At 45.2% G+C, this 20,214-nt stretch overlaps 1 protein-coding gene and 1 long non-coding RNA gene across 2 annotated transcripts; both read right to left on the bottom strand.

Annotated features, from left to right (window-relative positions):
• Positions 1-2,337: 2,337 nt before the first annotated feature.
• LOC112882151 (ethylene-responsive transcription factor 1B-like) lies at positions 2,338-3,760 on the bottom strand. Its single transcript, XM_025947140.1, has one exon. It carries the CDS (start codon positions 3,465-3,467, stop codon positions 2,670-2,672), a length of 798 nt encoding a protein of 265 aa, XP_025802925.1. The 5' UTR covers positions 3,468-3,760; the 3' UTR covers positions 2,338-2,669.
• A 12,954-nt stretch (positions 3,761-16,714) lies between these two features.
• LOC112883254 lies at positions 16,715-17,266 on the bottom strand. The gene is made up of 3 exons (XR_003226781.1): positions 17,167-17,266; positions 16,942-17,075; positions 16,715-16,731 (listed from the first exon to the last, which is right to left on the bottom strand). It is a non-coding gene; the product is annotated as an uncharacterized LOC112883254 (long non-coding RNA).
• Positions 17,267-20,214: the final 2,948 nt, after the last annotated feature.

The raw sequence follows: 20,214 nt of genomic DNA, 5'->3' as shown, positions 1-20,214 counted from the left end.
GTCGCCCACCTCCGTCCCAGCCGCCCACCTCGCCGTTGGCGAGGACCGCCTCCACCCTCCCCTCCCCTCCCTCTTCTCCTCCCCTCTCCCTCCGTTCGGCAAGAACCATGCAGCGCCATTATCCTCGCCGTCTTCTTCATCTCCGGCGAACGCCCCCACCTCCGACACCACCCACCGGTTGTCTTCCACGGCCAGTGGCGCCATCGCTGTCTCACCTCGCTGCCCACCACCCACCTCCACCCGCAAGCCGGCCGCCTCCCAAAGCTCCCTCTAGACCTTGGAACACACAGGTAACCCTGGATCCCCCAAACCCCGAACCCGAACCCTAACATCGCCGGAGCACTGTCCATCGTTGGAGCCGCTGTGTTGTTACCTTCTTCTTCCCCTTTGTTACCTTCTTCTCTTGCCCCTTTATTTTTTCCTGCTATCCCAATAAGAATGGGAGGGGATCTTGATTTAGCTTAAATCGAGAGGCCTCTTGATGCAGCTTTTAGGTAATTGAAATGGGCTCACTAATGCTAAAACATGGCATCGGAAGGAGGCACATATACGGTGGCAGGAGGAATCATGTTTGACATGAAGACTTTGTTTAGCTGATAATTTGTAACCATCATTATTAATGGCCTTAGAAACTGTATAAGATGGTACTCCTTTTGTTTCAAATTGTAGATCGTTTTAGCAAATATAGATACATAAATTTTGCTACGCACCTAGATATACGTTATATCTAGATATATAGTAAAATCTATGTATTTAGATTTACCAAAAGAATCTACAATTTAGAATGGAGAGAGTACATGTTATAGCTGCGATGGACTGTAAACGCTCTCAATCGTCCGACGGACTGTACACCTATATGTGTTGAGGATTTCTTGGCCGGCGATATCACCATGTCTAGGGTTTAATGGGATTCATATATTTCCATTGGAAACTATTACTACGTATTAGAATAATATCCCAAAGTACACTAACTATTCTTCTAACTTATTGATTTTTCCATTTTTTTAATAGCACAAACTAACTTAATGTGTGCATGCATCATGTATGCCAACATGCAGACCACAAGTGTATATGAATGTATAAAGCAAAGCATATCAATTTCTATATCGGACACATAGCTCAAGCAAAAGTTTGAACTAAACACATTCAAATACACATGGAACCGCGACACAATGAGTAAAGGACAATACATGAGAAAGAAATATAAAGTTAAAAGATAAAATATATATATACAAGTATTAAGTTAGAGCATGAACAAATGAATGAGATAGATAGATAGATAGAGAGAGAGAGAGAGAGAGTAAAGAGAAGCCATTTTGATTAGCTGTGTGGGCCATAAATTTATCAAAAATTTATGACACATATATATCTTAACACTACTAGCCTGGATGAGAGTCGTAAGAGTTCCAATTGATGAAGAGACATTATGTGAGAGCAAGTACCATGCACAGTATCTCCCAGATTCGCAACTCCGGTCGATCTATCTGTGGCAAATCAATGAAAGGGTTTTTTGAGCGATGCAAATGCATTTCCCTCACTCCTTCATGCGGAGTTCATAATTAACTTCATATGTAGTAGTACTAGTAGCTAGTAATCTCTGGTCAAACAATGCAAGCGAAAGAACACATGTCATCATTGTACGTAAACGAGATTAGACGCACGAACAGGTAGCAAAAGCAGGGAGAGGAAAAAGGGCGGACGCATTCTCCCTCGCTTGCTTGTCTGACGCCGCCACTGACCATGAACAGGGTCCGCTGGATGCTACGTCCGCGCTGACGCCAGAGGAGCCGAGATCGGGAGAGGGCAGAGCAGACCGGGTCCATCCATGTGGTGCGTGCAACAAATAATTATATATATAACATATATAATATATTTGCATAGCTTGTATGATTGTATCTCGTTGCCCCTCAATTCCGGAGCCGATATTTTATCGGCGCACCAAATCCAACCCAACCAAACTCCAGGCCTGCATGGAAGCTTCCAAATTACTGACATCGCAAGCAAGGGGCCAGGCTAGCTCCACCAGGAATGCTCGCATATGGTCTTTGATTTTCATATCCCGGGGTGGTGATTAAGAATTGATGCCACCTTTCCAACCGGGTCCCACTGGTCATACATGTAGAGAGAGAGAGAGAGAGAGAGAGAGAGAGTCATGTGGCAACGCAAGTTTGGTTGTGCTGGCCGCGCCGTTTTGCATCGATGCGTATTGATTCATGGCTGCCACGATCTGTATCTGTCTTTTCTCTTCTTTTCTTCTTCTGAAGAAGAAAAAAGGAACAGGTTGCCTTAACTAGAGCTAGCAAATATCTTCAAAACGGTTGTCGCAACGCAACCAGATCCAGCAAGAAATTGAACAAGTTGATGGAGGAAGCCTGAAGCAACAGAGACCAACAAGTGTGGTGGGGCTGGTACAGTGCAGAATTTAAATACAAGCCGAACGCGAACAGTATCTCTGATGGGATAAAGATCGGCACGCACAAGTGTACAGTGGTGCGCGCCATGTCGTCGTCGATCTCGCAATTTGGCGAGCAGGGACAGAGCAGGGGCTTTGAGCCCTCCGCATGCTTCTCTGCTAGTAACTCAACTCGATCGCGATGAACCTCGCTTTCGCGCTTCGCCCGCATCCATCGATCGATCAGGTCCCATCCGCAGCTGACTGGGAGGAGCTACTACCAATGGTCCAGCTCGGAGGACACCCGGAGGAGCTCGTCCAGGTAGTCGGCGCCCAGGTCCTCCAGCTCCACCACGCTGCCGGGGAAGGCCGCCGGCTGCGGCGGCGCCGCGGCGGCGGACGCCTGCTGCTGCGGCCGCTGTTGCTGATGAGGCAGGTTCTTGTTCTTGTTCGGGGAGCGCTTGCGGATGGAGTGGCGGCTCTTGAGCGCGAGGACAGGGGATCCCGCCGCCGCGGCGGCGGCGGAGGACGCGGAGGAGGATGAGAGCGCGAGCGCGCGGAGCGAGTCCTGCACGCGCTCCACGGGGAAGTTGAGCACGGCCGCGGCGCCGCGCACAGAGAAGGCGGCCTGGTCGTAGGCGAGCGCCGCCGCCTCGGGGCTGTCGAAGGTGCCCAGCCACACGCGGGCGCCCTTGCGCGTCGAGTCCCGGATCTCCGCCGCGAACTTGCCCCACGGCCGCTTCCGCACGCCGATGAAGGTGGCCGGCCGCTCGAGCGCGGAGCTCTTCTTCTCGCCGCAGGTTCTGTGGCCATCCGGCTGCGGCCGCTGCTGCTGCTGGCTGTCATTGGCGGCCGACGAGCAGGCGGAGGACGAGGAGTCCGACGAGGCCGCCTCCATGTCGTCGGAGAAGGACTCAGACTCGGCCGCCATGTCGAGCATCAGCGCGTTGAGCAGGCGCTGCATGTCGTCCCCTCCGGCGTCCAGCGCCGCGCCGGTGACGCCACCGCCGCCGCCGCAGCTGGATGCGTGATCGGGATAGCTGCTGCTGTACATGTAGGAGGCGTACTGCTCCATTTTGCTGGATTTGTGTTGCTGTTTAATTTCTGCCTAATGATCGATCGGCCGATGGGAATGGGGATTGGACTATCGGAGTCGGAGGAGTGCAACGCCGGCCGGCAAGGCGCATGCGCGGGGGGTTTTATAGCCTCCTCCGCCGCTGGAAGAACCTGCACCTGCCTGCAGCGCGAGTGGATTGAATCGTCTGAACTTGACCGGTCTCTGGGTGGCCGGGCTGAGGCTGATGCGGACAGCCCGAGTGGGCCCCGCTTGATCGGCCGAAAAGGCAGGGCGCCCGGCACGTGACACCACCTCCCGCGTGACGTAGGGCGGCTGGATACGACAGGCTCCCCCGGCGTCACTCCCCGCCCTGTTTCCAGCCGCCGCTGCTTCCTCCTGCCTTCCTCTGCTTCAGTCCCATTCCTCCCTGTCCCGGATGTGCCTGCTGCTTTAAGGTGGTGTACAGTAACAGTAGCAAGGACTACCTGGCCAAAACTTGTTTCATGACCGGCCAAGCTTCGGCAAATTTTTCATCATGGACATTTGATTTGGTCAGACAACAATTTAATTGATTGCATTTGACTCCAACTGCATGCACTCTCTGTTCCATACACATGTGCTGCCACAGGAATGCTCTCTCCAACTAACATATTAGACAGATGTAGCTAGTAGGTGGATGGATGGATCGATCTAGCATTAATCCGCTAATCACATAAAGGCCTAGCCAACCCCAAGAGGTAAAGCAAAGTGGGGCGTCTTCGAGATCAGAGACTGGTAAAACTATGTTTAGATGAATAAGAATCGAAATAGACTTATACTTACATGTGTAGTAAATAAGTTCAGTTTTGGAGGGAAAAATGGTGTCTAATAAAGCATCCTATAGTCCAATTGCACAAAATTACAACCAAATTCAGATGAAGCGGTTATTGTGGTGGCCGGCGATGGGTATGGCTCTAACAAAGAATGAGTTGTTCAAGACGTAGCTAGGTAGCAGGCAAGTGAGAGGCGGGATCGAGCAGGCGAGAGAGGAGCGAGAAGTGGCTTAGCGAGAAAGGTGATAAACAATAAAAAAACACATTATGAAGAGTCAAATATGGGCATCGAATGAACTTGGTTGATGAACTGAGAAGATAGATGCATCACTTGTAAGAAAAAGCCAACCACCACCGATTGTCTTCGGTTGGCCTTTTGGTTGGTGACAACGACGTCCAAGTTGGCTGCCCAGCTCGCAAAGCTCAGGCGTATCGCATATGAACACATCACTCTTACAATCTAGGGCCTCGTTTAGATCGCAAGTTTGTATAACATTTGGAACTTTTTGCTACTGTAGCGTTTTCGTTTGTATTTGACAAATTTTATCTAATCATGGTCTAACTAGGCTTAAAAAATTCGTCTCGTGATGTACAATTAAACTGTGCAATTAGTTATTTTTTTTACATACATTTACTGCTCCATGCATGTGTCCCAAAATTGATGTGATGGAGAGAGAGTGTAAAAATTATAACATTTGCAATGCATCTAAACGGGGCCTAGCTAAACACAAGAGACAAGCTACACTAGCTGATAGCTTAGTAGCTAGCAATAATGGCGACCAAATTATCTAGTGTATTTTTTAAAAAAAAATCAACATGAATAAAGAACGAGAGACAACTAAAGAGACCAGCCTTGCTTCTACAATGAGAGTAATAATATAGCTATCCTATTTAACACACTGTTGTTGCAAGCTAGTAAAATTATCATTGCTGCTAAGGGTCCGTTTTGATCCACAAATTGTTCGGTTTGCCTGAACGCACCAGGCTATATATAGAACAATTTTTCCGATCCACCAACTTGAAGTTGCTGAAGCAGTTCACCCTAACTTTTACCAACTCGTGCATGCAGTGACCCATCCAGGATCCAAACAACCAAAAAACTTTTACAATCCAGCTTTTAACGGTCCACAATCTGCAAGATAGCCTTCAAATTCTGGGACGGATCCGACAATACGTGAGGCTGTACATGGCACATGGAATCAAACTTTCACGCATTGCATATACTGTCATTTATTTATTTACTTTTTACCGTGTGCCCGGACTGTGGATATCACAACCTCATTTGTTTTGAGGTACCATATGAGGCGTCTCTATATCTTGATCAGGCTTACCAAATTCGCATGCATGCGTGCTCCCATACGCGATCGAGCCGTCATTGATGAAGCTAGCGACAGCTACTAGCTACACCTTGTGTGCTTCTGGGAAGCAGCGGCGGCGGCGGGAGAGGGAGAGAGAGCAGGTGGCGATCGAGACTGTTCCATCGCCGATGTTGCTTGCGGGTAGTTGCGGCACTTGCATATCATCCGATGCACGGTGTGGCCCGCCGACCCACAAAGCGCCGGAGGATGCCCCACTCCTGCTCAATTCGTGCATGGGAATGGGGATAGATACATCACTAACGCCCGATCCATCGGTCGCTTTCGGATTAAAATTCAGCCCCAAATCCAATTCCACATAGTAGGAGAGTGTGTATGTGATTACATTTGAATTCCTGAGGGCCCCTCCTGGCTTCCAGGAAATAGATCAGCCTGCGGCAGATACATAGGCAACGGAAGAGGGCGTGCGTTTAATTTGTTCGGTTTTTCTTTAAATTTTGTCTGTCGTGGATGCGGAGCTTTCGCGCCACCTGCTGACCTTACCTGAATGCATCCCCCCTTCCCTGCTAGCGAGCAAAGATTCCGTTCCGTTGTCCATTTTTCATTCCTTGCTTCGGTAACGCAAACGCAACGGCCAGCGCTGGATTAGAGTACTCTTCCGTTGGACTCACTCAGGTAGCACAAAAGGCTCGGCACTCTCAAATAATGGAATGCGGCCGCAGTGCACGTCCACGTTCATCCCCGTGGACTCTGCAGCAGGGTGCGTGCGTGCAATAGTGACTGCATGCAAGCCAATGTAACTACTAATATTGGTGATACGCATACATACATGCTCATAGATTTGTACTACTCTCTTGGTTCCTTTGCATGAGGTGCAATTTGACTATGTTTTGACCACCTCTTTCATCTCAAAATATAAGGATTTAGTATGAGTCACTACTAGAAAATATTAGAAAATATGTATTTGGTACCAGTTGAGAACTTCTTTTGGTACCGGATTTGCAGCCGGTACTTTGGGCCTCTAGAGAATTTATCAGCATTAGTACCCGATCCAAATCTCACCGATATTTTTATGGTGCATGGAAAGCATATTTTTCAAATTTATTCAAGTTTATATAAAAAGAACAACAATATTATCTGAAACCAACAACTGAGTATCATTAGATCAATTCTGAAATACCCTTTTATAGTCTATGCCTTTAATATGGTGTATGTTAGAGCTCTCTCTATAAATTCGGCCAGACATATAACAGTTTGGTAAGATAAATTTAAAAAATCCTTATATTTTGAACAGGTGAAATATAATCTATATATGTGCAACAAAACCTATAGCATTACATTTATATTTATAGATATTTGCTAATGATTATATATAGTTTTATACTCCCTCCATCCCAAATTATAATTAGTTTTCGCTTTTCTAGAAATATCATTTTTTATATATCTAGATATAGTGTGCATCTAGATGCATAGCAAAATATATGTATTTAGAAAAGTCAAAATAAATTGTAATTTAGGATGGAGGTAGTATTATTAATAAAAAATATTATAAGTCATGATCAAATTGAAAGATCAACTTTGCACGGTCAAACGGTGCAGCGTGGCTTTTCTACGTTGCGGTGGACTATGAGTATATACCGCTTAGGTTCAATTAATTAATTATTTTGATGGTCAAACGGTTTGGACCTTGGTAGCGCTAGGCGCTGTCTTCTGCTAGCTGCTGCGTCCGCCGCAGTTCACCAGCTGCGCAGGATCCATCCAGACTACTTGTCGACTTTTTTAAGTTGAACAGAACAGGGCAACGCATGCATGAAAAACTACTTAGTCTTCTACCGGTCGAAAAGTAAAGATCGAATAAATAATTTTAAAAATTAAAAGCACGCTGACCAGCCACCTTCAAATACACAACTGGAGTACGCTACACAAATATTAAATTGCATATATACGAACAGCTTAATTATTGGATCAGCTCTTTTGACTCTCTTTGTCAGCCGGCCAAAAATTTTATACATTTTGCCTCTCTCCGCCCATGCATGCATATATATACATATATATACATATGTATATGTATATATATATGCATGCATGGAGATATATATATATATATATATATATATATATATATATATATATATATATATATATATCGGATTGTGCTTTGAGATTCATGCTAAGAGAAAGGATATCTAAGGGCAAAGGTCGATAGGCAGGGGAGCCGGATCTCCTTATTTCTCATGCAGAGACACTCCTCTTCTCAGAGCATCTCCAACAGACTATTCATCTCTCTTTCCAATACCAAAATATAGTGGATGGTGCTCCACCAGATTACCAATTCCATTGCTAATATCAAAATATTTTTGGTGATCGCCGAAATACACATTCCACTTGCTCAAATATAGGGGATTCCTCCTCCACCATATCCATTAAGTAATCTGCTATAGCATTGATTACTAAAAATAAAAAATATTATTAATGATGGAGAGAGAAAATATATAAAAGATGAGAGATGAGTAATCTACTGGACATGATCCCACTCAGCTCCCTTTTTACTTTTTTTCACGGTGTACAAGCGCGCCACCTTAGGGTGCAGCCCCATGTTGGATTACCCAAACAATATAATTTTTTAGGACCTGTCTACGGAGGAGGAGAAGGCTCTCCAATAACAATCCGTGAAGAGCCCTCTACCCTTACCACTCCCTATCTTGCCTGCGAGGGCATCATGAGCATATGCATATTAATACCAATCTATAAAATTGATAATTTTACAACCAGACAATTAAATTAAAATTCAATTGTACCATTATATTTGCTTTAACAAAAGCTTCAAAATAAGAGCTCACTTGAGTATATTTTTTTTTGCGGGTAACACTTGAGTATGTTTTGATCAAAGTGGTGAAATTACTTTTTTTGAAAATAATTTTTGCTTTCATATAAATTAGCCACAAGTTACTTCGTATCATGTATACTATTGATAAGTTATTTACTGTCATAAACTAGAAAGTTACTTTTTCTAAAAGTTCATATACTACAGTGTTAGTTTTCTTTAAATTTTATAGAGTATAAAGTTACTTGATAAATGCACGGATCATATTAAAGTTACCTTTTCTAACATTAATGCACTAGTCAATTTACCTTTTCTTAATTTTCATGGAGTACAAAATTACTTTTTTAATACAAGACTTCAAAGTTACTTTATCGCGTGAGGTAAATATGTCATTTTCTTTTCTAAAAATATGGTGGGATCAAACTTCCTATTTTGAAAAAGTTTGAGAACTCATCCATTAAGACTAAATGAAGAGCCCTCTTCAATTAGTTTTTTGTTATATTTGTTTTGGTCATAGTAGGTGACCAATAACAATATATTGGCCGTTCATGGATCCGGGGTAAACCACCCATTGTCAGGAAATAAAACAAATACAGTAGCTAGCAACCTTATCCATGTCCAAACTTATCCATGTCGACCGATTGAGTAATAATGACGTCACACCGATCTAACGTCAAGAAATATTTTTTGTTAGCTAGCTAATGAGTGATAGGGCCTCTAAATAAAGCAAGAAAGGAAGGGAAAAAAATGCGAGCTGGAAGGAAGGTTCCCAGGTGAGCACGCATCTTAATTCTTATCTGCTAGCTGCGCCCTGCTGCGTTTTTTAATTTCTTCTTCCATGCGCCCATGCCCATGCATGTATCGAGTAGCAGTAGCAGTACTGCATCTAGCCACGGTGCCCGCATGGCCATTGGCCAGCATATATGCGATGCATGCAGGTAGTTTCTCGTTGACCGCCGTTACCACCCAGCACACCGAACAAGGGAATCTCTGACTCATGACTTTTCCTGCCCGTCTTCTTCTTCTTCTCTCATTTCTTGCCATGCATGTGCGTATGTGGAGATGCCGAGACGGTCAAAGAGAGACAGCTTGGTCAACGCATCGAGCCCACAATTTGGAAAGGTAATAACTAATAAGATGTCAAAAAAGGAAAGACTTGGGAGCCCACCTGTCGTTGTAGGGGCTCTCAACGCCTGAATTTTGAGCCACTATATTTTTTTAGATCTGTGTCCCATATTAGATTTGACATTGTATACTAACAATAAGTTCATCAGATGTTATTAGGGCCTCAAGCACTAAGTTTTCACGCACCACTTAAATTGAATGTCAAATCCGTGCATTATGGAACATTAAAACACATCTACATTCACTTCAATTCTAATATAAACTACCTGTAACTAAGGTTTCAACAAAAAATCCGTGCATTATGGAACATTAAAACGCACGGGTTATATTTTTCTTGCAGTCAAGATAATAGCAATTCGGTATTGTAGCTCTCTAAAATGTTCAGCTGAGATTGAGATTGTGCTTTTCCTGAAATATTTCCCAAATTAGAAAGGGAAGGGAGCATCATCGGCATCTCCAAGTAAAAAATTGATTGGAGAGAAGGTCCTTTAGCTGTTGCAGCCTCTTAATCAATTAACACTAATTGTCCCCACGGAGAACAAGTCAGCTAGCAGGGCCCATCCAGCAATCATTAGTGGGAACTTGAATTGTATTCCATTTTTGTGGGCCTTGGAGGATGGGTTGGGCCGCGCCCTTGCACTGCTCGTTAGTGCTTCCCCTTTTCAAAAAGAGAGAGGAGGAAGAGGAAGGAGGAGGATGCGCTGTTGTTTCCCTTTTTTTTTTTGAAGGATACAACCATGTGAGGGAGATAGGTTGCACCACGCAGATATATACAGGGCTTGTATGGATGGCTACTTCGCTTGAGTGCAGTCTCGCTCAGTCAGGTTCATCTATCATTCTATCCCCAGATCGAACGCTAGGAGCACTGCCTGGACCAAGCGAGTTTCCTAGGGCGCAATCCAAGACCATACTCTATGGCGGTTAGGCCCTTTATGATGGAGGCCTGACCCACAAGCAAAACTCACTTCAATATTCACTCAAGAAATCAAGAAAAATTATCTTTATGTGACACCCCAAGGTTTTGGAGAGGATTACCCCAAATGATCATGTCCGAAATTTGAGCATCACTTAAGGCAAAGGAGTTAGATATGATAACAAGGTCAACATTTGGTCAAATTTAATAAAAATTAGACAAATTAGAGAATTTGAACATTTGAAAATGGGAAGTAAAGAAATGAAGTGTAAAACAGTGGATTAGATCACAAGGAAGTCAAATGAGTGAAACAAATTCAAATCCTATTCAAAAGATTTTGATTTGGACCAATTTAAAGAAATTTTAAATGTGGCTGATTAGCCGTCTTTGGAGGCATCAAATTTGAAATCTAGTTAAAGAGTGAAGTTTTGCCCAAACTTAAAGTTGTAGTATAAACCTTGTACTACAAGATCACCGGCCAAGACCCGGCCTCCTCACTCTTCCACGACCTCCGGCGCCTTCCCTTCCCCATCTCCTCCGCCGCAGATGGAGGCGGGCGGGGGGGGGGGGGGGGGGGGAGGGGGTGTCGGTGTTTAACCGGCTGCCCACCGAGGGATATGCCCAAGGATGGTAAGTTTTGGGTGAGGAGACGCCAAGATCAGGAACGCGAAGGTGCAAGGAACACAAAGCTTAGACAGTTTCGGGCCGCAAGATGTGTAACACCCTACGTCCTGTATGGTGGTTTGTATTGCCTTTGGTGTAGAATGACCTAGAGATCATCTATTTTGAGAGGGGTCCCTATCCTCCCTTATATATCCGAGAGGCCAGGGTTACAAAGATACTAACCAACACCAGCTAAGGAATCGTACCAGAACATATCTCGAGTAGATTCCTCCTGTATCGGTTAGCCTTATCTCCTATTTAAACGGAATAAATAAGAGATAAACAGAATGAATAAGAGATAAGACGGACTTAATCTCTTAAACTACGTTATGTACCCAGTCCCGTGGCCCCGGGTCTGACAAGCCCCCGAGCTCTTCGTAGCTGAGTACTGCAGGCTTATCGAGTACTTCCGAAGCAGTTTTCGACTTCTTCTGAAGCTTCGTCTTGAAGTCCTTCTTCGAGTACTTGCTTGGCTGCATCGAAGCTATGAGGTGCTCATGCCCCGAATTTTTGTTATGGTGTGCGATTTAAAAATCGCACTCCATATGGAGTAGCTCCCGAGCCTTAGGTTGAATCGGAGAATCAGGCTGAGGGTCCCATTAGTCTGTAATCCTCCTTATCCTTTAAAGAAATTTGAAAAATAAGTAGTCGATGCCACATATCCCGCAGCCCCCGAGCCTTGAATCCAAATCCCACAAAATTGGAGATAAGGGTCCAAAAACCGTGGCATTGGTGTTACTCTGGAATTCCGAGAAAAACTCTTCGCCTCTGTATAGTGAAATTAACCCTCCCGCTGGTTTATTTAACCGCGCGGTGGCTTAGAGTTTCTTCTGCACTCTCAGTCTTCATATGAGTCGTCTTCGAATAGTTTTGCGGCGTCCAGCCCCCGAGCTTACAAGCTAGGAGAGCCGAAGGAGTCATGTCGAGTAGTGCGCATCGCCCAGCCCCCGAGCCTGGGAACTAGCGAAACCGCGATGGCACGCCGCACTGCCTGGAGGGTAGTTGCTGAAGCTTGACCTGAAAAAAGACAATGCACACATTATGTAGCATAATGCGAAGATACCGAGTAATACTCAGTAATAATATAAAGACACCAAAATTTATTCGGTGTAAAAATTTCGCGTCTTGCTCTTGCTAGGCCATGTAATTTCCCCGGGCAGTTAGCCTGTTACGTTTAAGCACCTGATCCCTGATGCCCGTAGACCATAGCGTAGGGAGCTTAGCCGTATGCACGCGTAGGAGCATAGGCTTACAGAAGAGTCGAGGTTTCATGGATTAAGGCGTATGCTACCCGAGTACTTTAGCAACCGTTAAGAGAAGACAAAGAAGTCGTCATACGACAAAGAGGATGCGCAGTGCGCAAAGATAGTCGGCGAAGTGTAGCTCTGGAGGGTTTCATGCCCATCGAGAGTCATACACGGATAAGTAGTCGGCGAAGTGTAGCTCTGGAGGGTTTCATGCCCACCGAGAGACGTACACGGACAAGTAATCGATCATGGTGTAGCCTACGAGGGTTTCATACCCGTCGAGAGGCGTACCCAAAACGGTAGCCGATCTTGTGAAGAACAAGTCGGAAAAGATATAAATCACTTAGCTTGATTCGTGGATGAATATCGACGAAGCCGTGGAGCTCGTTGATGGAGCTGCGACGGTTTGTTGATGAAGCTCGACTAGTCGGAGTCGATTCCGGCTAGTTTTCAAGTCGAGACGAGTAGTTGAAGTAGTCATCGGCGGGTTGCCGATCGTCCTCGCGAAGTCGAAGTAGTCGAACCCGTCGCCGCTGCGCGCGGATATTGCGGCACAAGCCAAAGTTGAACCGGGTCGTCGAGGTCGACGGCCGTGGTGCATCGACGTTGCAGCGCGAGGTGAAGTCGAGCCGAGTAGTCGAGGTCGGCGACAGTGCGTCTGATGAGGCAAACCGGTTGGCACTCGCTCCTAACCAGCTCCAGTTGCAGCGGAATTCCGTCGCAGAGTCACGACACGGCACTGGGTCAGTTTGCTATGCAACTTCCTCGCTGCCACCAACACCCTCGTGCCATCCTTGTCTGTAAGAGCTCCCAGCAAGCTCCGCACGGATGAGAATACCATGCAAAGATCACGTTAGCAAAGGTAGATCAGTATATTAATCCTTGCTACTAACAGCCACGGATTGTATCCAATGTAGAAAAAATAGAAAAGAAATCTTCCCTGTTCAATACGTGTAGTATGTGCCCGGTGATCCATCTGTCATCTGCTGTTGTTGAGTCACCAGTTGTGCCTCCTGGCGCTCTGCGACGGTTTGTTGATGAAGCTCGACTAGTCGGAGTTGATTCCGACTGGTGAACTGGAAAGATGCCATTGAGCTCGCCGGTGGATCTTCGACGTGCCCCCCTACCTGGCGCGCCAGCTGTCGGTGTTTAACCGGCTGCCCACCGAGGGATATGCCCAAGGATGGTAAGTTTTGGGTGAGGAGACGCCAAGATCAGGAACGCGAAGGTGCAAGGAACACAAAGCTTAGACAGGTTCGGGCCGCAAGATGCGTAACACCCTACGTCCTGTATGGTGGTTTGTATTGCCTTTGGTGTAGAATGACCTAGAGATCATCTGTTTTGAGAGGGGTCCCTATCCTCCCTTATATATCCGAGAGGCCAGGGTTACAAAGATACTAACCAACACCAGCTAAGGAATCGTACCAGAACATATCTCGAGTAGATTCCTCCTGTATCGGTTAGCCTTATCTCCTATTTAAACGGAATAAATAAGAGATAAACAGAATGAATAAGAGATAAGATGGACTTAATCTCTTAAACTACGTTATGTACCCAGTCCCGTGGCCCCGGGTCTGACAGGGGGGGCGTGGAGGGGCGTAAGTGACGTGGCGCGGGGTGGGCTGGCACGGGCACGGGCGTGGGCGCAAGTGGTGAGTGTCGCGGGCGCAGCAAGTAGCGCAGAGCCAGCCAGCGTGGAGCGGGGTGGCGTGAGCGCGGCGAGCGATGTAGGCATGAGCAAGCATGGGTGCAGGCAGAAGAGGCGAGCGTTGCGGAGCCGGACGAGCGGGGTTTTTTTTTGGTTTTGTGAACGGTGGTGAAATCCAAACTATCACCGCAGACCTTGATCCAACGAATCTCGGAACCGGAGGTGATGACCTTCCGTGGATTAGTGGATGGATAGAAGTTTGGATGAAAACTTCATACTTGGAAGTATTTGAATTGAAGTTGAACAAACAAAATAGGATAATATTGCCTATTTCGAGATGAAGCTAAAAATTTCTAAGTCTTGAATTGCAGTAATAGAGGATGAAGTTTGAATAAATTTTAAGCAAACTTTTATATGTAGAGTTTGAAAGATAAGAGCACTTGAGGATAGAGGATGTATGGAGAATAAAGTGGTGTCACTTGAAATCTAGGAAGTGGTTAGAAAAGTATTCAAATTTGGTTCCAAAGTTTGATGAATTAAACAACTTGACTGAAATTATGAAGAACTCTGAAAATTGTGTAAAAGCCTGATGTTCAAAACGATTTAAAGAAAAATCTTGAAATCTTTAGAAGAAGAGTTGAATACAAGAAATGTAGCCCCTATGTGCTGGCTAAAACTTTGGTATAGAAAGATTTGAATGTTTATGTATGGAATTTGAAGAAATTTCAAATCAAAATCTTGATTTCAAACAAGAGAAGAGAAAAGACAATGTAGCTCTGTGCTAACGTCCCACTCTTCCGTGATGGGAGAGAGAGGTTTGCCCTCTTGGAAGGGCAGTTCCTGCGTGAAGGCCACAAGGCGGGAGTCGTAGTCGAGTAGTTCTGAGGGCTCTAAGCCGTTCCAGTACACAAAACGGTCTTGCGGCGTAGATGTTATGATTAAACCCATATAATTGCCAAAAATGATTCAGGGTAGTCTCGCGGAGTGGTTTTCAAGAGCGGGGCCCCCTCTCGATGGGCGGTGGCTCTCTCATCTCCGAGTCCTCGGCTCAGGCTCGAAGGTGTAGTACTAAACAACGAGTACTCTTCGTTGCAGTCCGAGTTATTGTCAAAAATAGGGACCCCCCGACAAGCGGTGGCTCCCACGTCCTTGAGCTTGAGCAGTAGATCTAAGTCCTCCTCCAAGTTGGAGAGGGACTTGGATTGTATGGTCCCTTCAGATCAGTTTGAGTCCGATCTGACTAGTTGTGGTGTAGCACGAGCGGAAGTCGCATTGGAACGGACATCTTTTTGATATGCAGGACTAGATTGGGGAGCAGCAACTTATCGAGATTATCAATGAACTCATCGAGGTCGCTGCCTCGACTTGTTGTAGAGGCCTCCAGCTTCCTGGAGTCGTCTAGGTGGCTGTTGAAGCCACCCGAGCCATTGGCGACGCAGATTCAGAAGCCGAAGATGAAAGTTGTGCCCTCGTCGAGCATGGCGCTGGTGAAGTTGAAGGACGCCATCGAGTTCTCCGGTGGATGCTCGATGAACACCCCTACCTGGCGCGCCAACTGTCGGTGTTTTACCACCACCCCCACCGAGGGATACCCTCGAGGTGGTGAGTTTTTAGGTAGGGTGTCGTCGAGATCAGGAACTCGAAGGTGCAAGTAACACAAAGTTTAGATAGGTTCGGACCGCCGAGAGGGTAATACCCTACGTTCTGTGTGGTTTGTATTGCCTTAGGTGATGATCGGGTGATATCTTGTTTGAAGGGTGTCCCTGTTCGCTCTTATATAGTCTGGGGGATAGAGTTACATGGAAGTCTTAGTCGGGTACAAGCCCGGAAGTCCTACCCGAGTACTTTTTGGGTAGTTTCCTATCATCTCCGACTAATTTTACTACTGTATGAATAGTCTTACTACGCTACGAGTAGTTACAACAGATATAGGGCGTGGGCCATATCCCATCCTATATCCTAAGAAAAGTACGCTATGCGCATAGTTCCATAGGCCCGGGTCTGACATAGATAAGCTCAAGCAAAACCGCGCCCACCGCTGATCGCCGGTGGAAAAGGAGTTTTGAGTCTGTCCCCTCCTCCAAAAGTTAAGAGATAAGGAGATATGGGATGTTTGAGTGTTGGTCAAGCTTTGAAAGTACTTATCACACGCTGGCATATGGAACCAATAAACCTATGCATAAACCTATGCAATCCTTGTTTTCTTTTGGATTTGAACTGCGAGGTACTCTGCTCGAAGTGGGAGTTGGCACCGTCATAGCTTGGAACTCGTATAAGAATCAGGCCCGACGGAGGATCCTGTAGGGGGTGCAAGCCTGGGTTCAGTAACCTTAGTTCAGATTCTTAGGCCGCATTTGGTTGGGCGTCCGTGAGCTGCGTTTGCGTTCGGAACGTTAAAAGCCGAACCAAACGCTCTGGAACGCACTCCTGCGTTTCGTAACGCACCAGCTTTTCGTAACGCAGCTCCCACAGACGGTCCCCGCCAGCTTTCGCAGCGTTCGCAGTGGAAAGATGCAAGAAATTACCCGCCTGCCATCCGTTACACAGGTACCGGTTCGATTCCTTTTCCTTCGTTCTCCTCTCGCTTCCCCCAATCCTGCACCATCGCGCTAGGGTTACGCTGCTCCCCCGACGGCCGCGCCCCTGCACCCCCGGCGGCCGCGCACCCGACCCCCGGCGCCGGCGCCGGCGCCCCCGCCCGCGCCCCCGACCCCCGGCGCAGCACTCTCAGAAGCTGCAGGAACATGCAGTGAGTTTAGAATGAAGCAGTGGTATGCAAACAGATATCATATTTGGATTTTGGAAAACTACACAATGATTGTTCAACTGCCCTGATTTGAATTGCATAATAAGAGGATTTTCAGGAATTTTACAGCACATCAGAAAAAAGCATTTCATGCCTACACCGGCCAGTCATCATTTGGCAAACAAGGGAAGAGGTTACCTTGAATGTAGTCCTCAACATCTGCTGCAGGAACATCAAATACAACCCCTGTTCCATCAGCTGTTAGGGTAGCACCCTTTACATCTGCAAGCTTCTCTTCAGGCATAAACCTTTTCAATATAGTAAAAGCAAACCTGCATGCACAAAAGGATCTCCAATCAATTGAAGATGATGAAATAATCAAGACTCAGACGTAGTAACTGCGAATTTATAATAGACACTTACCCTGGTGACCACATAGGTCTGCCAGTTTGAAGATGTAATGTAGTGTAATCCTCCATAGAAGAGAGCAATGATCTTTTCTTTATGTCAGTGTATCCCTACGGAACAAATTCCTGTTAATTACAACTGCCCATATCATCTAGAAGATGAGCATAGAACTAGAAATGTAAAATGAAAAACCAACTTTTACAAGATACTAGAGCAAAAGAAGATCCGGAATCTGGTTATGATTGGGTCATGAAGTGCTTCAAGCGTCCAAGATACTTTTACAAGATGTTCCGGATGAGTACAGAGGTTTTTATGGCTCTTCATGATTTATTGGTGTCTTCATATGGTTTGAAATCCTCTAGAAATGTTACATCAATAGAATCATTAGCAATGTTCTTATGGATTGTTGGAGGGCCTCAGTCATTTTCCCAAGCTGAAAACCGTTTTGTCTGGTCAACATGGACAGTTCATATGAAATTTAAGGACGTATTGAAGTGTTTACTTAAATTAGCAAAACACAACATCAAACCGAAGGATCCAACATTTAGCAATGAACATGAGAAGTTGAAAGAACCTCGTTTCTAGCCTCATTTTAAGGGTGCTATTGGTGCAATAGATGGATCACATATTCCAGTTATTGTTCCGGTTGATGAGGTAATTAACTACACTTGTCGTTATGGATATACATCACAAAATGTACTTGCCATATGTGACTTTGATATGAGGTTCACATTTGTGGTTGCTGGATGGGCGGGTTCCGCACATGATACACGGATCCTTAATCATGCATTGGCAAACTTTCCTTCATTTCCTGTGCCTCCTAAAGGTAAATTGTCCCTTATACTCTTTGATCATCATTTTTTACAATGCTAACTTATTTTTTATTTTCAGATAAATACTATCTTGTTGACTCCGGTTATCCAAATCGAACTGGAAACCTTGCACCTTTTAAGGGGACTACGTACCATATACCAGAATCTCGTCATCGTCGTGCACGTCCACCGCAAGAAAAGCATGAGTTATTCAACTTTTTGCACTCCTCTCTCAGCAATGTCATTGAGCGAGCATTTGGAGTTCTCAAGCAAAAATGGCGCATATTGAAAGCTATGCCGAGTTTCTCAGCTGACCGGCAGAAAGAGATCATTATAGTTTGTTTTGCGCTACACAATTTCATTCGTGATAGTCAGTTGCGTGATAAGGAGTTTGACAGGTGTGACGCAGATGAGGAGTATATGCCAGGAGCATCAAATGTTGAGGAACAAACTCAAGATGATGGTCGTGAGATAGAGGGAGAGAATGAATTTATTATGAACACAATTCGTGATAGGATAGCTGCTTCGATAGAAAATGCAAGGGGAACATGAGATTGCTATGTAGCTGACAACTCTTTTGAAATTAACAATACACTTATATATATGTAATATAATTTCTTGAAAAACATATCACCAATACAAAGTTTACATCATTACAAACAACATATCAGGGTCTCAGGGACATTACGGACATTTTACATCAATTCACAGTTTTACAGCAGGTTGAACCAAACGACGTTTAGCTTTTTCACACCAGCTTTCTCACAGCAGCTTTTTCACAGCAGCTTTTCCACAGCTCACAGCTGAACCAAACGCACTCTTAGGGCACTAGCATGAACAGCTGGTTGACCTTCACTAAGCCAGCCTGTGAGCCCTAGTGAAGGAAGTCCCGAAGACCAAGAATATATGATGAGTCCATGCATTCTTGAGTTGTTATTTTATTTATTAAGACCTGTTGAGAGTGTACCCTAAGACTACAGTTCTAGTGAAAAACTCTTACTACTGGTGTGTATGCACTTAAGCTCGTTGCGTTAAGTAGTAATAATTTCACACCTCTATTTAATTATATAAAAGTTGAGTGTAATGTCTGTTGTACCCTCGTACAGGCGATCCCAAGTACATGGTTGATGATACAGACGGTAAATGGAAGATTTGGTAATCACCCGGCCGATTACCAAATTTACACTGTTTCAGGAGCGTTGGCCTAATTATCCTAATAAAAGACGATCAAGGGCTCTTCCGCTGATTCATATTGGACAGCTCCACCACACTTTACCTCTTAGAAAAGAAAAATAAGGAAAAATTAGGAGAGATGCCCCGTTAGCTACCACATGTTCAGTCCCTAACTAATAGATATAACTAGAGCTCCTTTAATTTTGTGCTACACCAGACTAGCAAGGGTATCTATCGACCTTGATGATATCATACTATACAAGTTTACTTTCCTACCTATGCCTACTTATTAAGGCGTAGGGGGCGTGCATTCCATGAGATATTCTCCATGATTATTTATCTAGGCGAATCTAGAAACACTAGTTTCAAATTTTATATATGAAAAGGTTGTTTGGTGATAAAAAAAATCCGATGTACTTCTCCTTTTCATCATCAGTAATCCTTTTTAATAAGAGTGAAATGTATTGAGGTGCTTAAGCTATCTGATCTTACATTTAGACCCGGATCCATCAACTTTCAGTGTGAAGATCTAGGTGCACAACCTATTTAAGTATCTCAGCCAACGTTCATACTCCTTCATGTACAATTCCAACTATGACAATGGTGTTGCTAGCATAAACTATGGTTCGAGCCCAAGTTAGAGGTCGAATAGAGACGCGTGGCATCTTGGGGTGGTTTTTAGCCTCCGAGTCTTGGCCACCTTACTCTCACCTCACTTGCCATAGCCTTGTGAGCGCAACTAGTAGATGGTACATGGGACTGAACACATGTCTCCAAGTCCATGATGGTAGCATCAAAAGTCTAGGTAGGGGAAGTGTTTGGACCATGTATACTTAAATAGGGACGAGCCTAGTACTGCAGAGGGACTTCTCCCACTAATGTCTGGGTCCCGGTCCGATCGGCCCACACACCAGTGAGACCAAGTCCTAGTCCCGTTTAAGAAACACACCAGTGAGAGCAAGTCCTAGTCCGTTTTTCTTAAATAGATCGGAGGCCTAGATCTTTACTTTAGAAGTTGATAGACATACATTGACACTCCTTTCAATTTTCGCTGAGGTTGGGACCACCTTATATTAAA

This window comes from Panicum hallii, chromosome 2 (genome assembly GCF_002211085.1).
Source record: "Panicum hallii strain FIL2 chromosome 2, PHallii_v3.1, whole genome shotgun sequence".
Classification (NCBI taxonomy): Eukaryota; Viridiplantae; Streptophyta; class Magnoliopsida; order Poales; family Poaceae; genus Panicum; species Panicum hallii.
Note: the sequence above shows the minus strand (reverse complement) of the source record. Positions and strands in the feature narration are given on the sequence as shown.

Bases quoted from the DNA above. Each gene is read 5' to 3' on its own strand.
- LOC112882151 (XM_025947140.1), bottom strand. From the start codon at position 3,467: ATGGAGCAGTACGCCTCCTACATGTACAGCAGCAGCTATCCCGATCAC.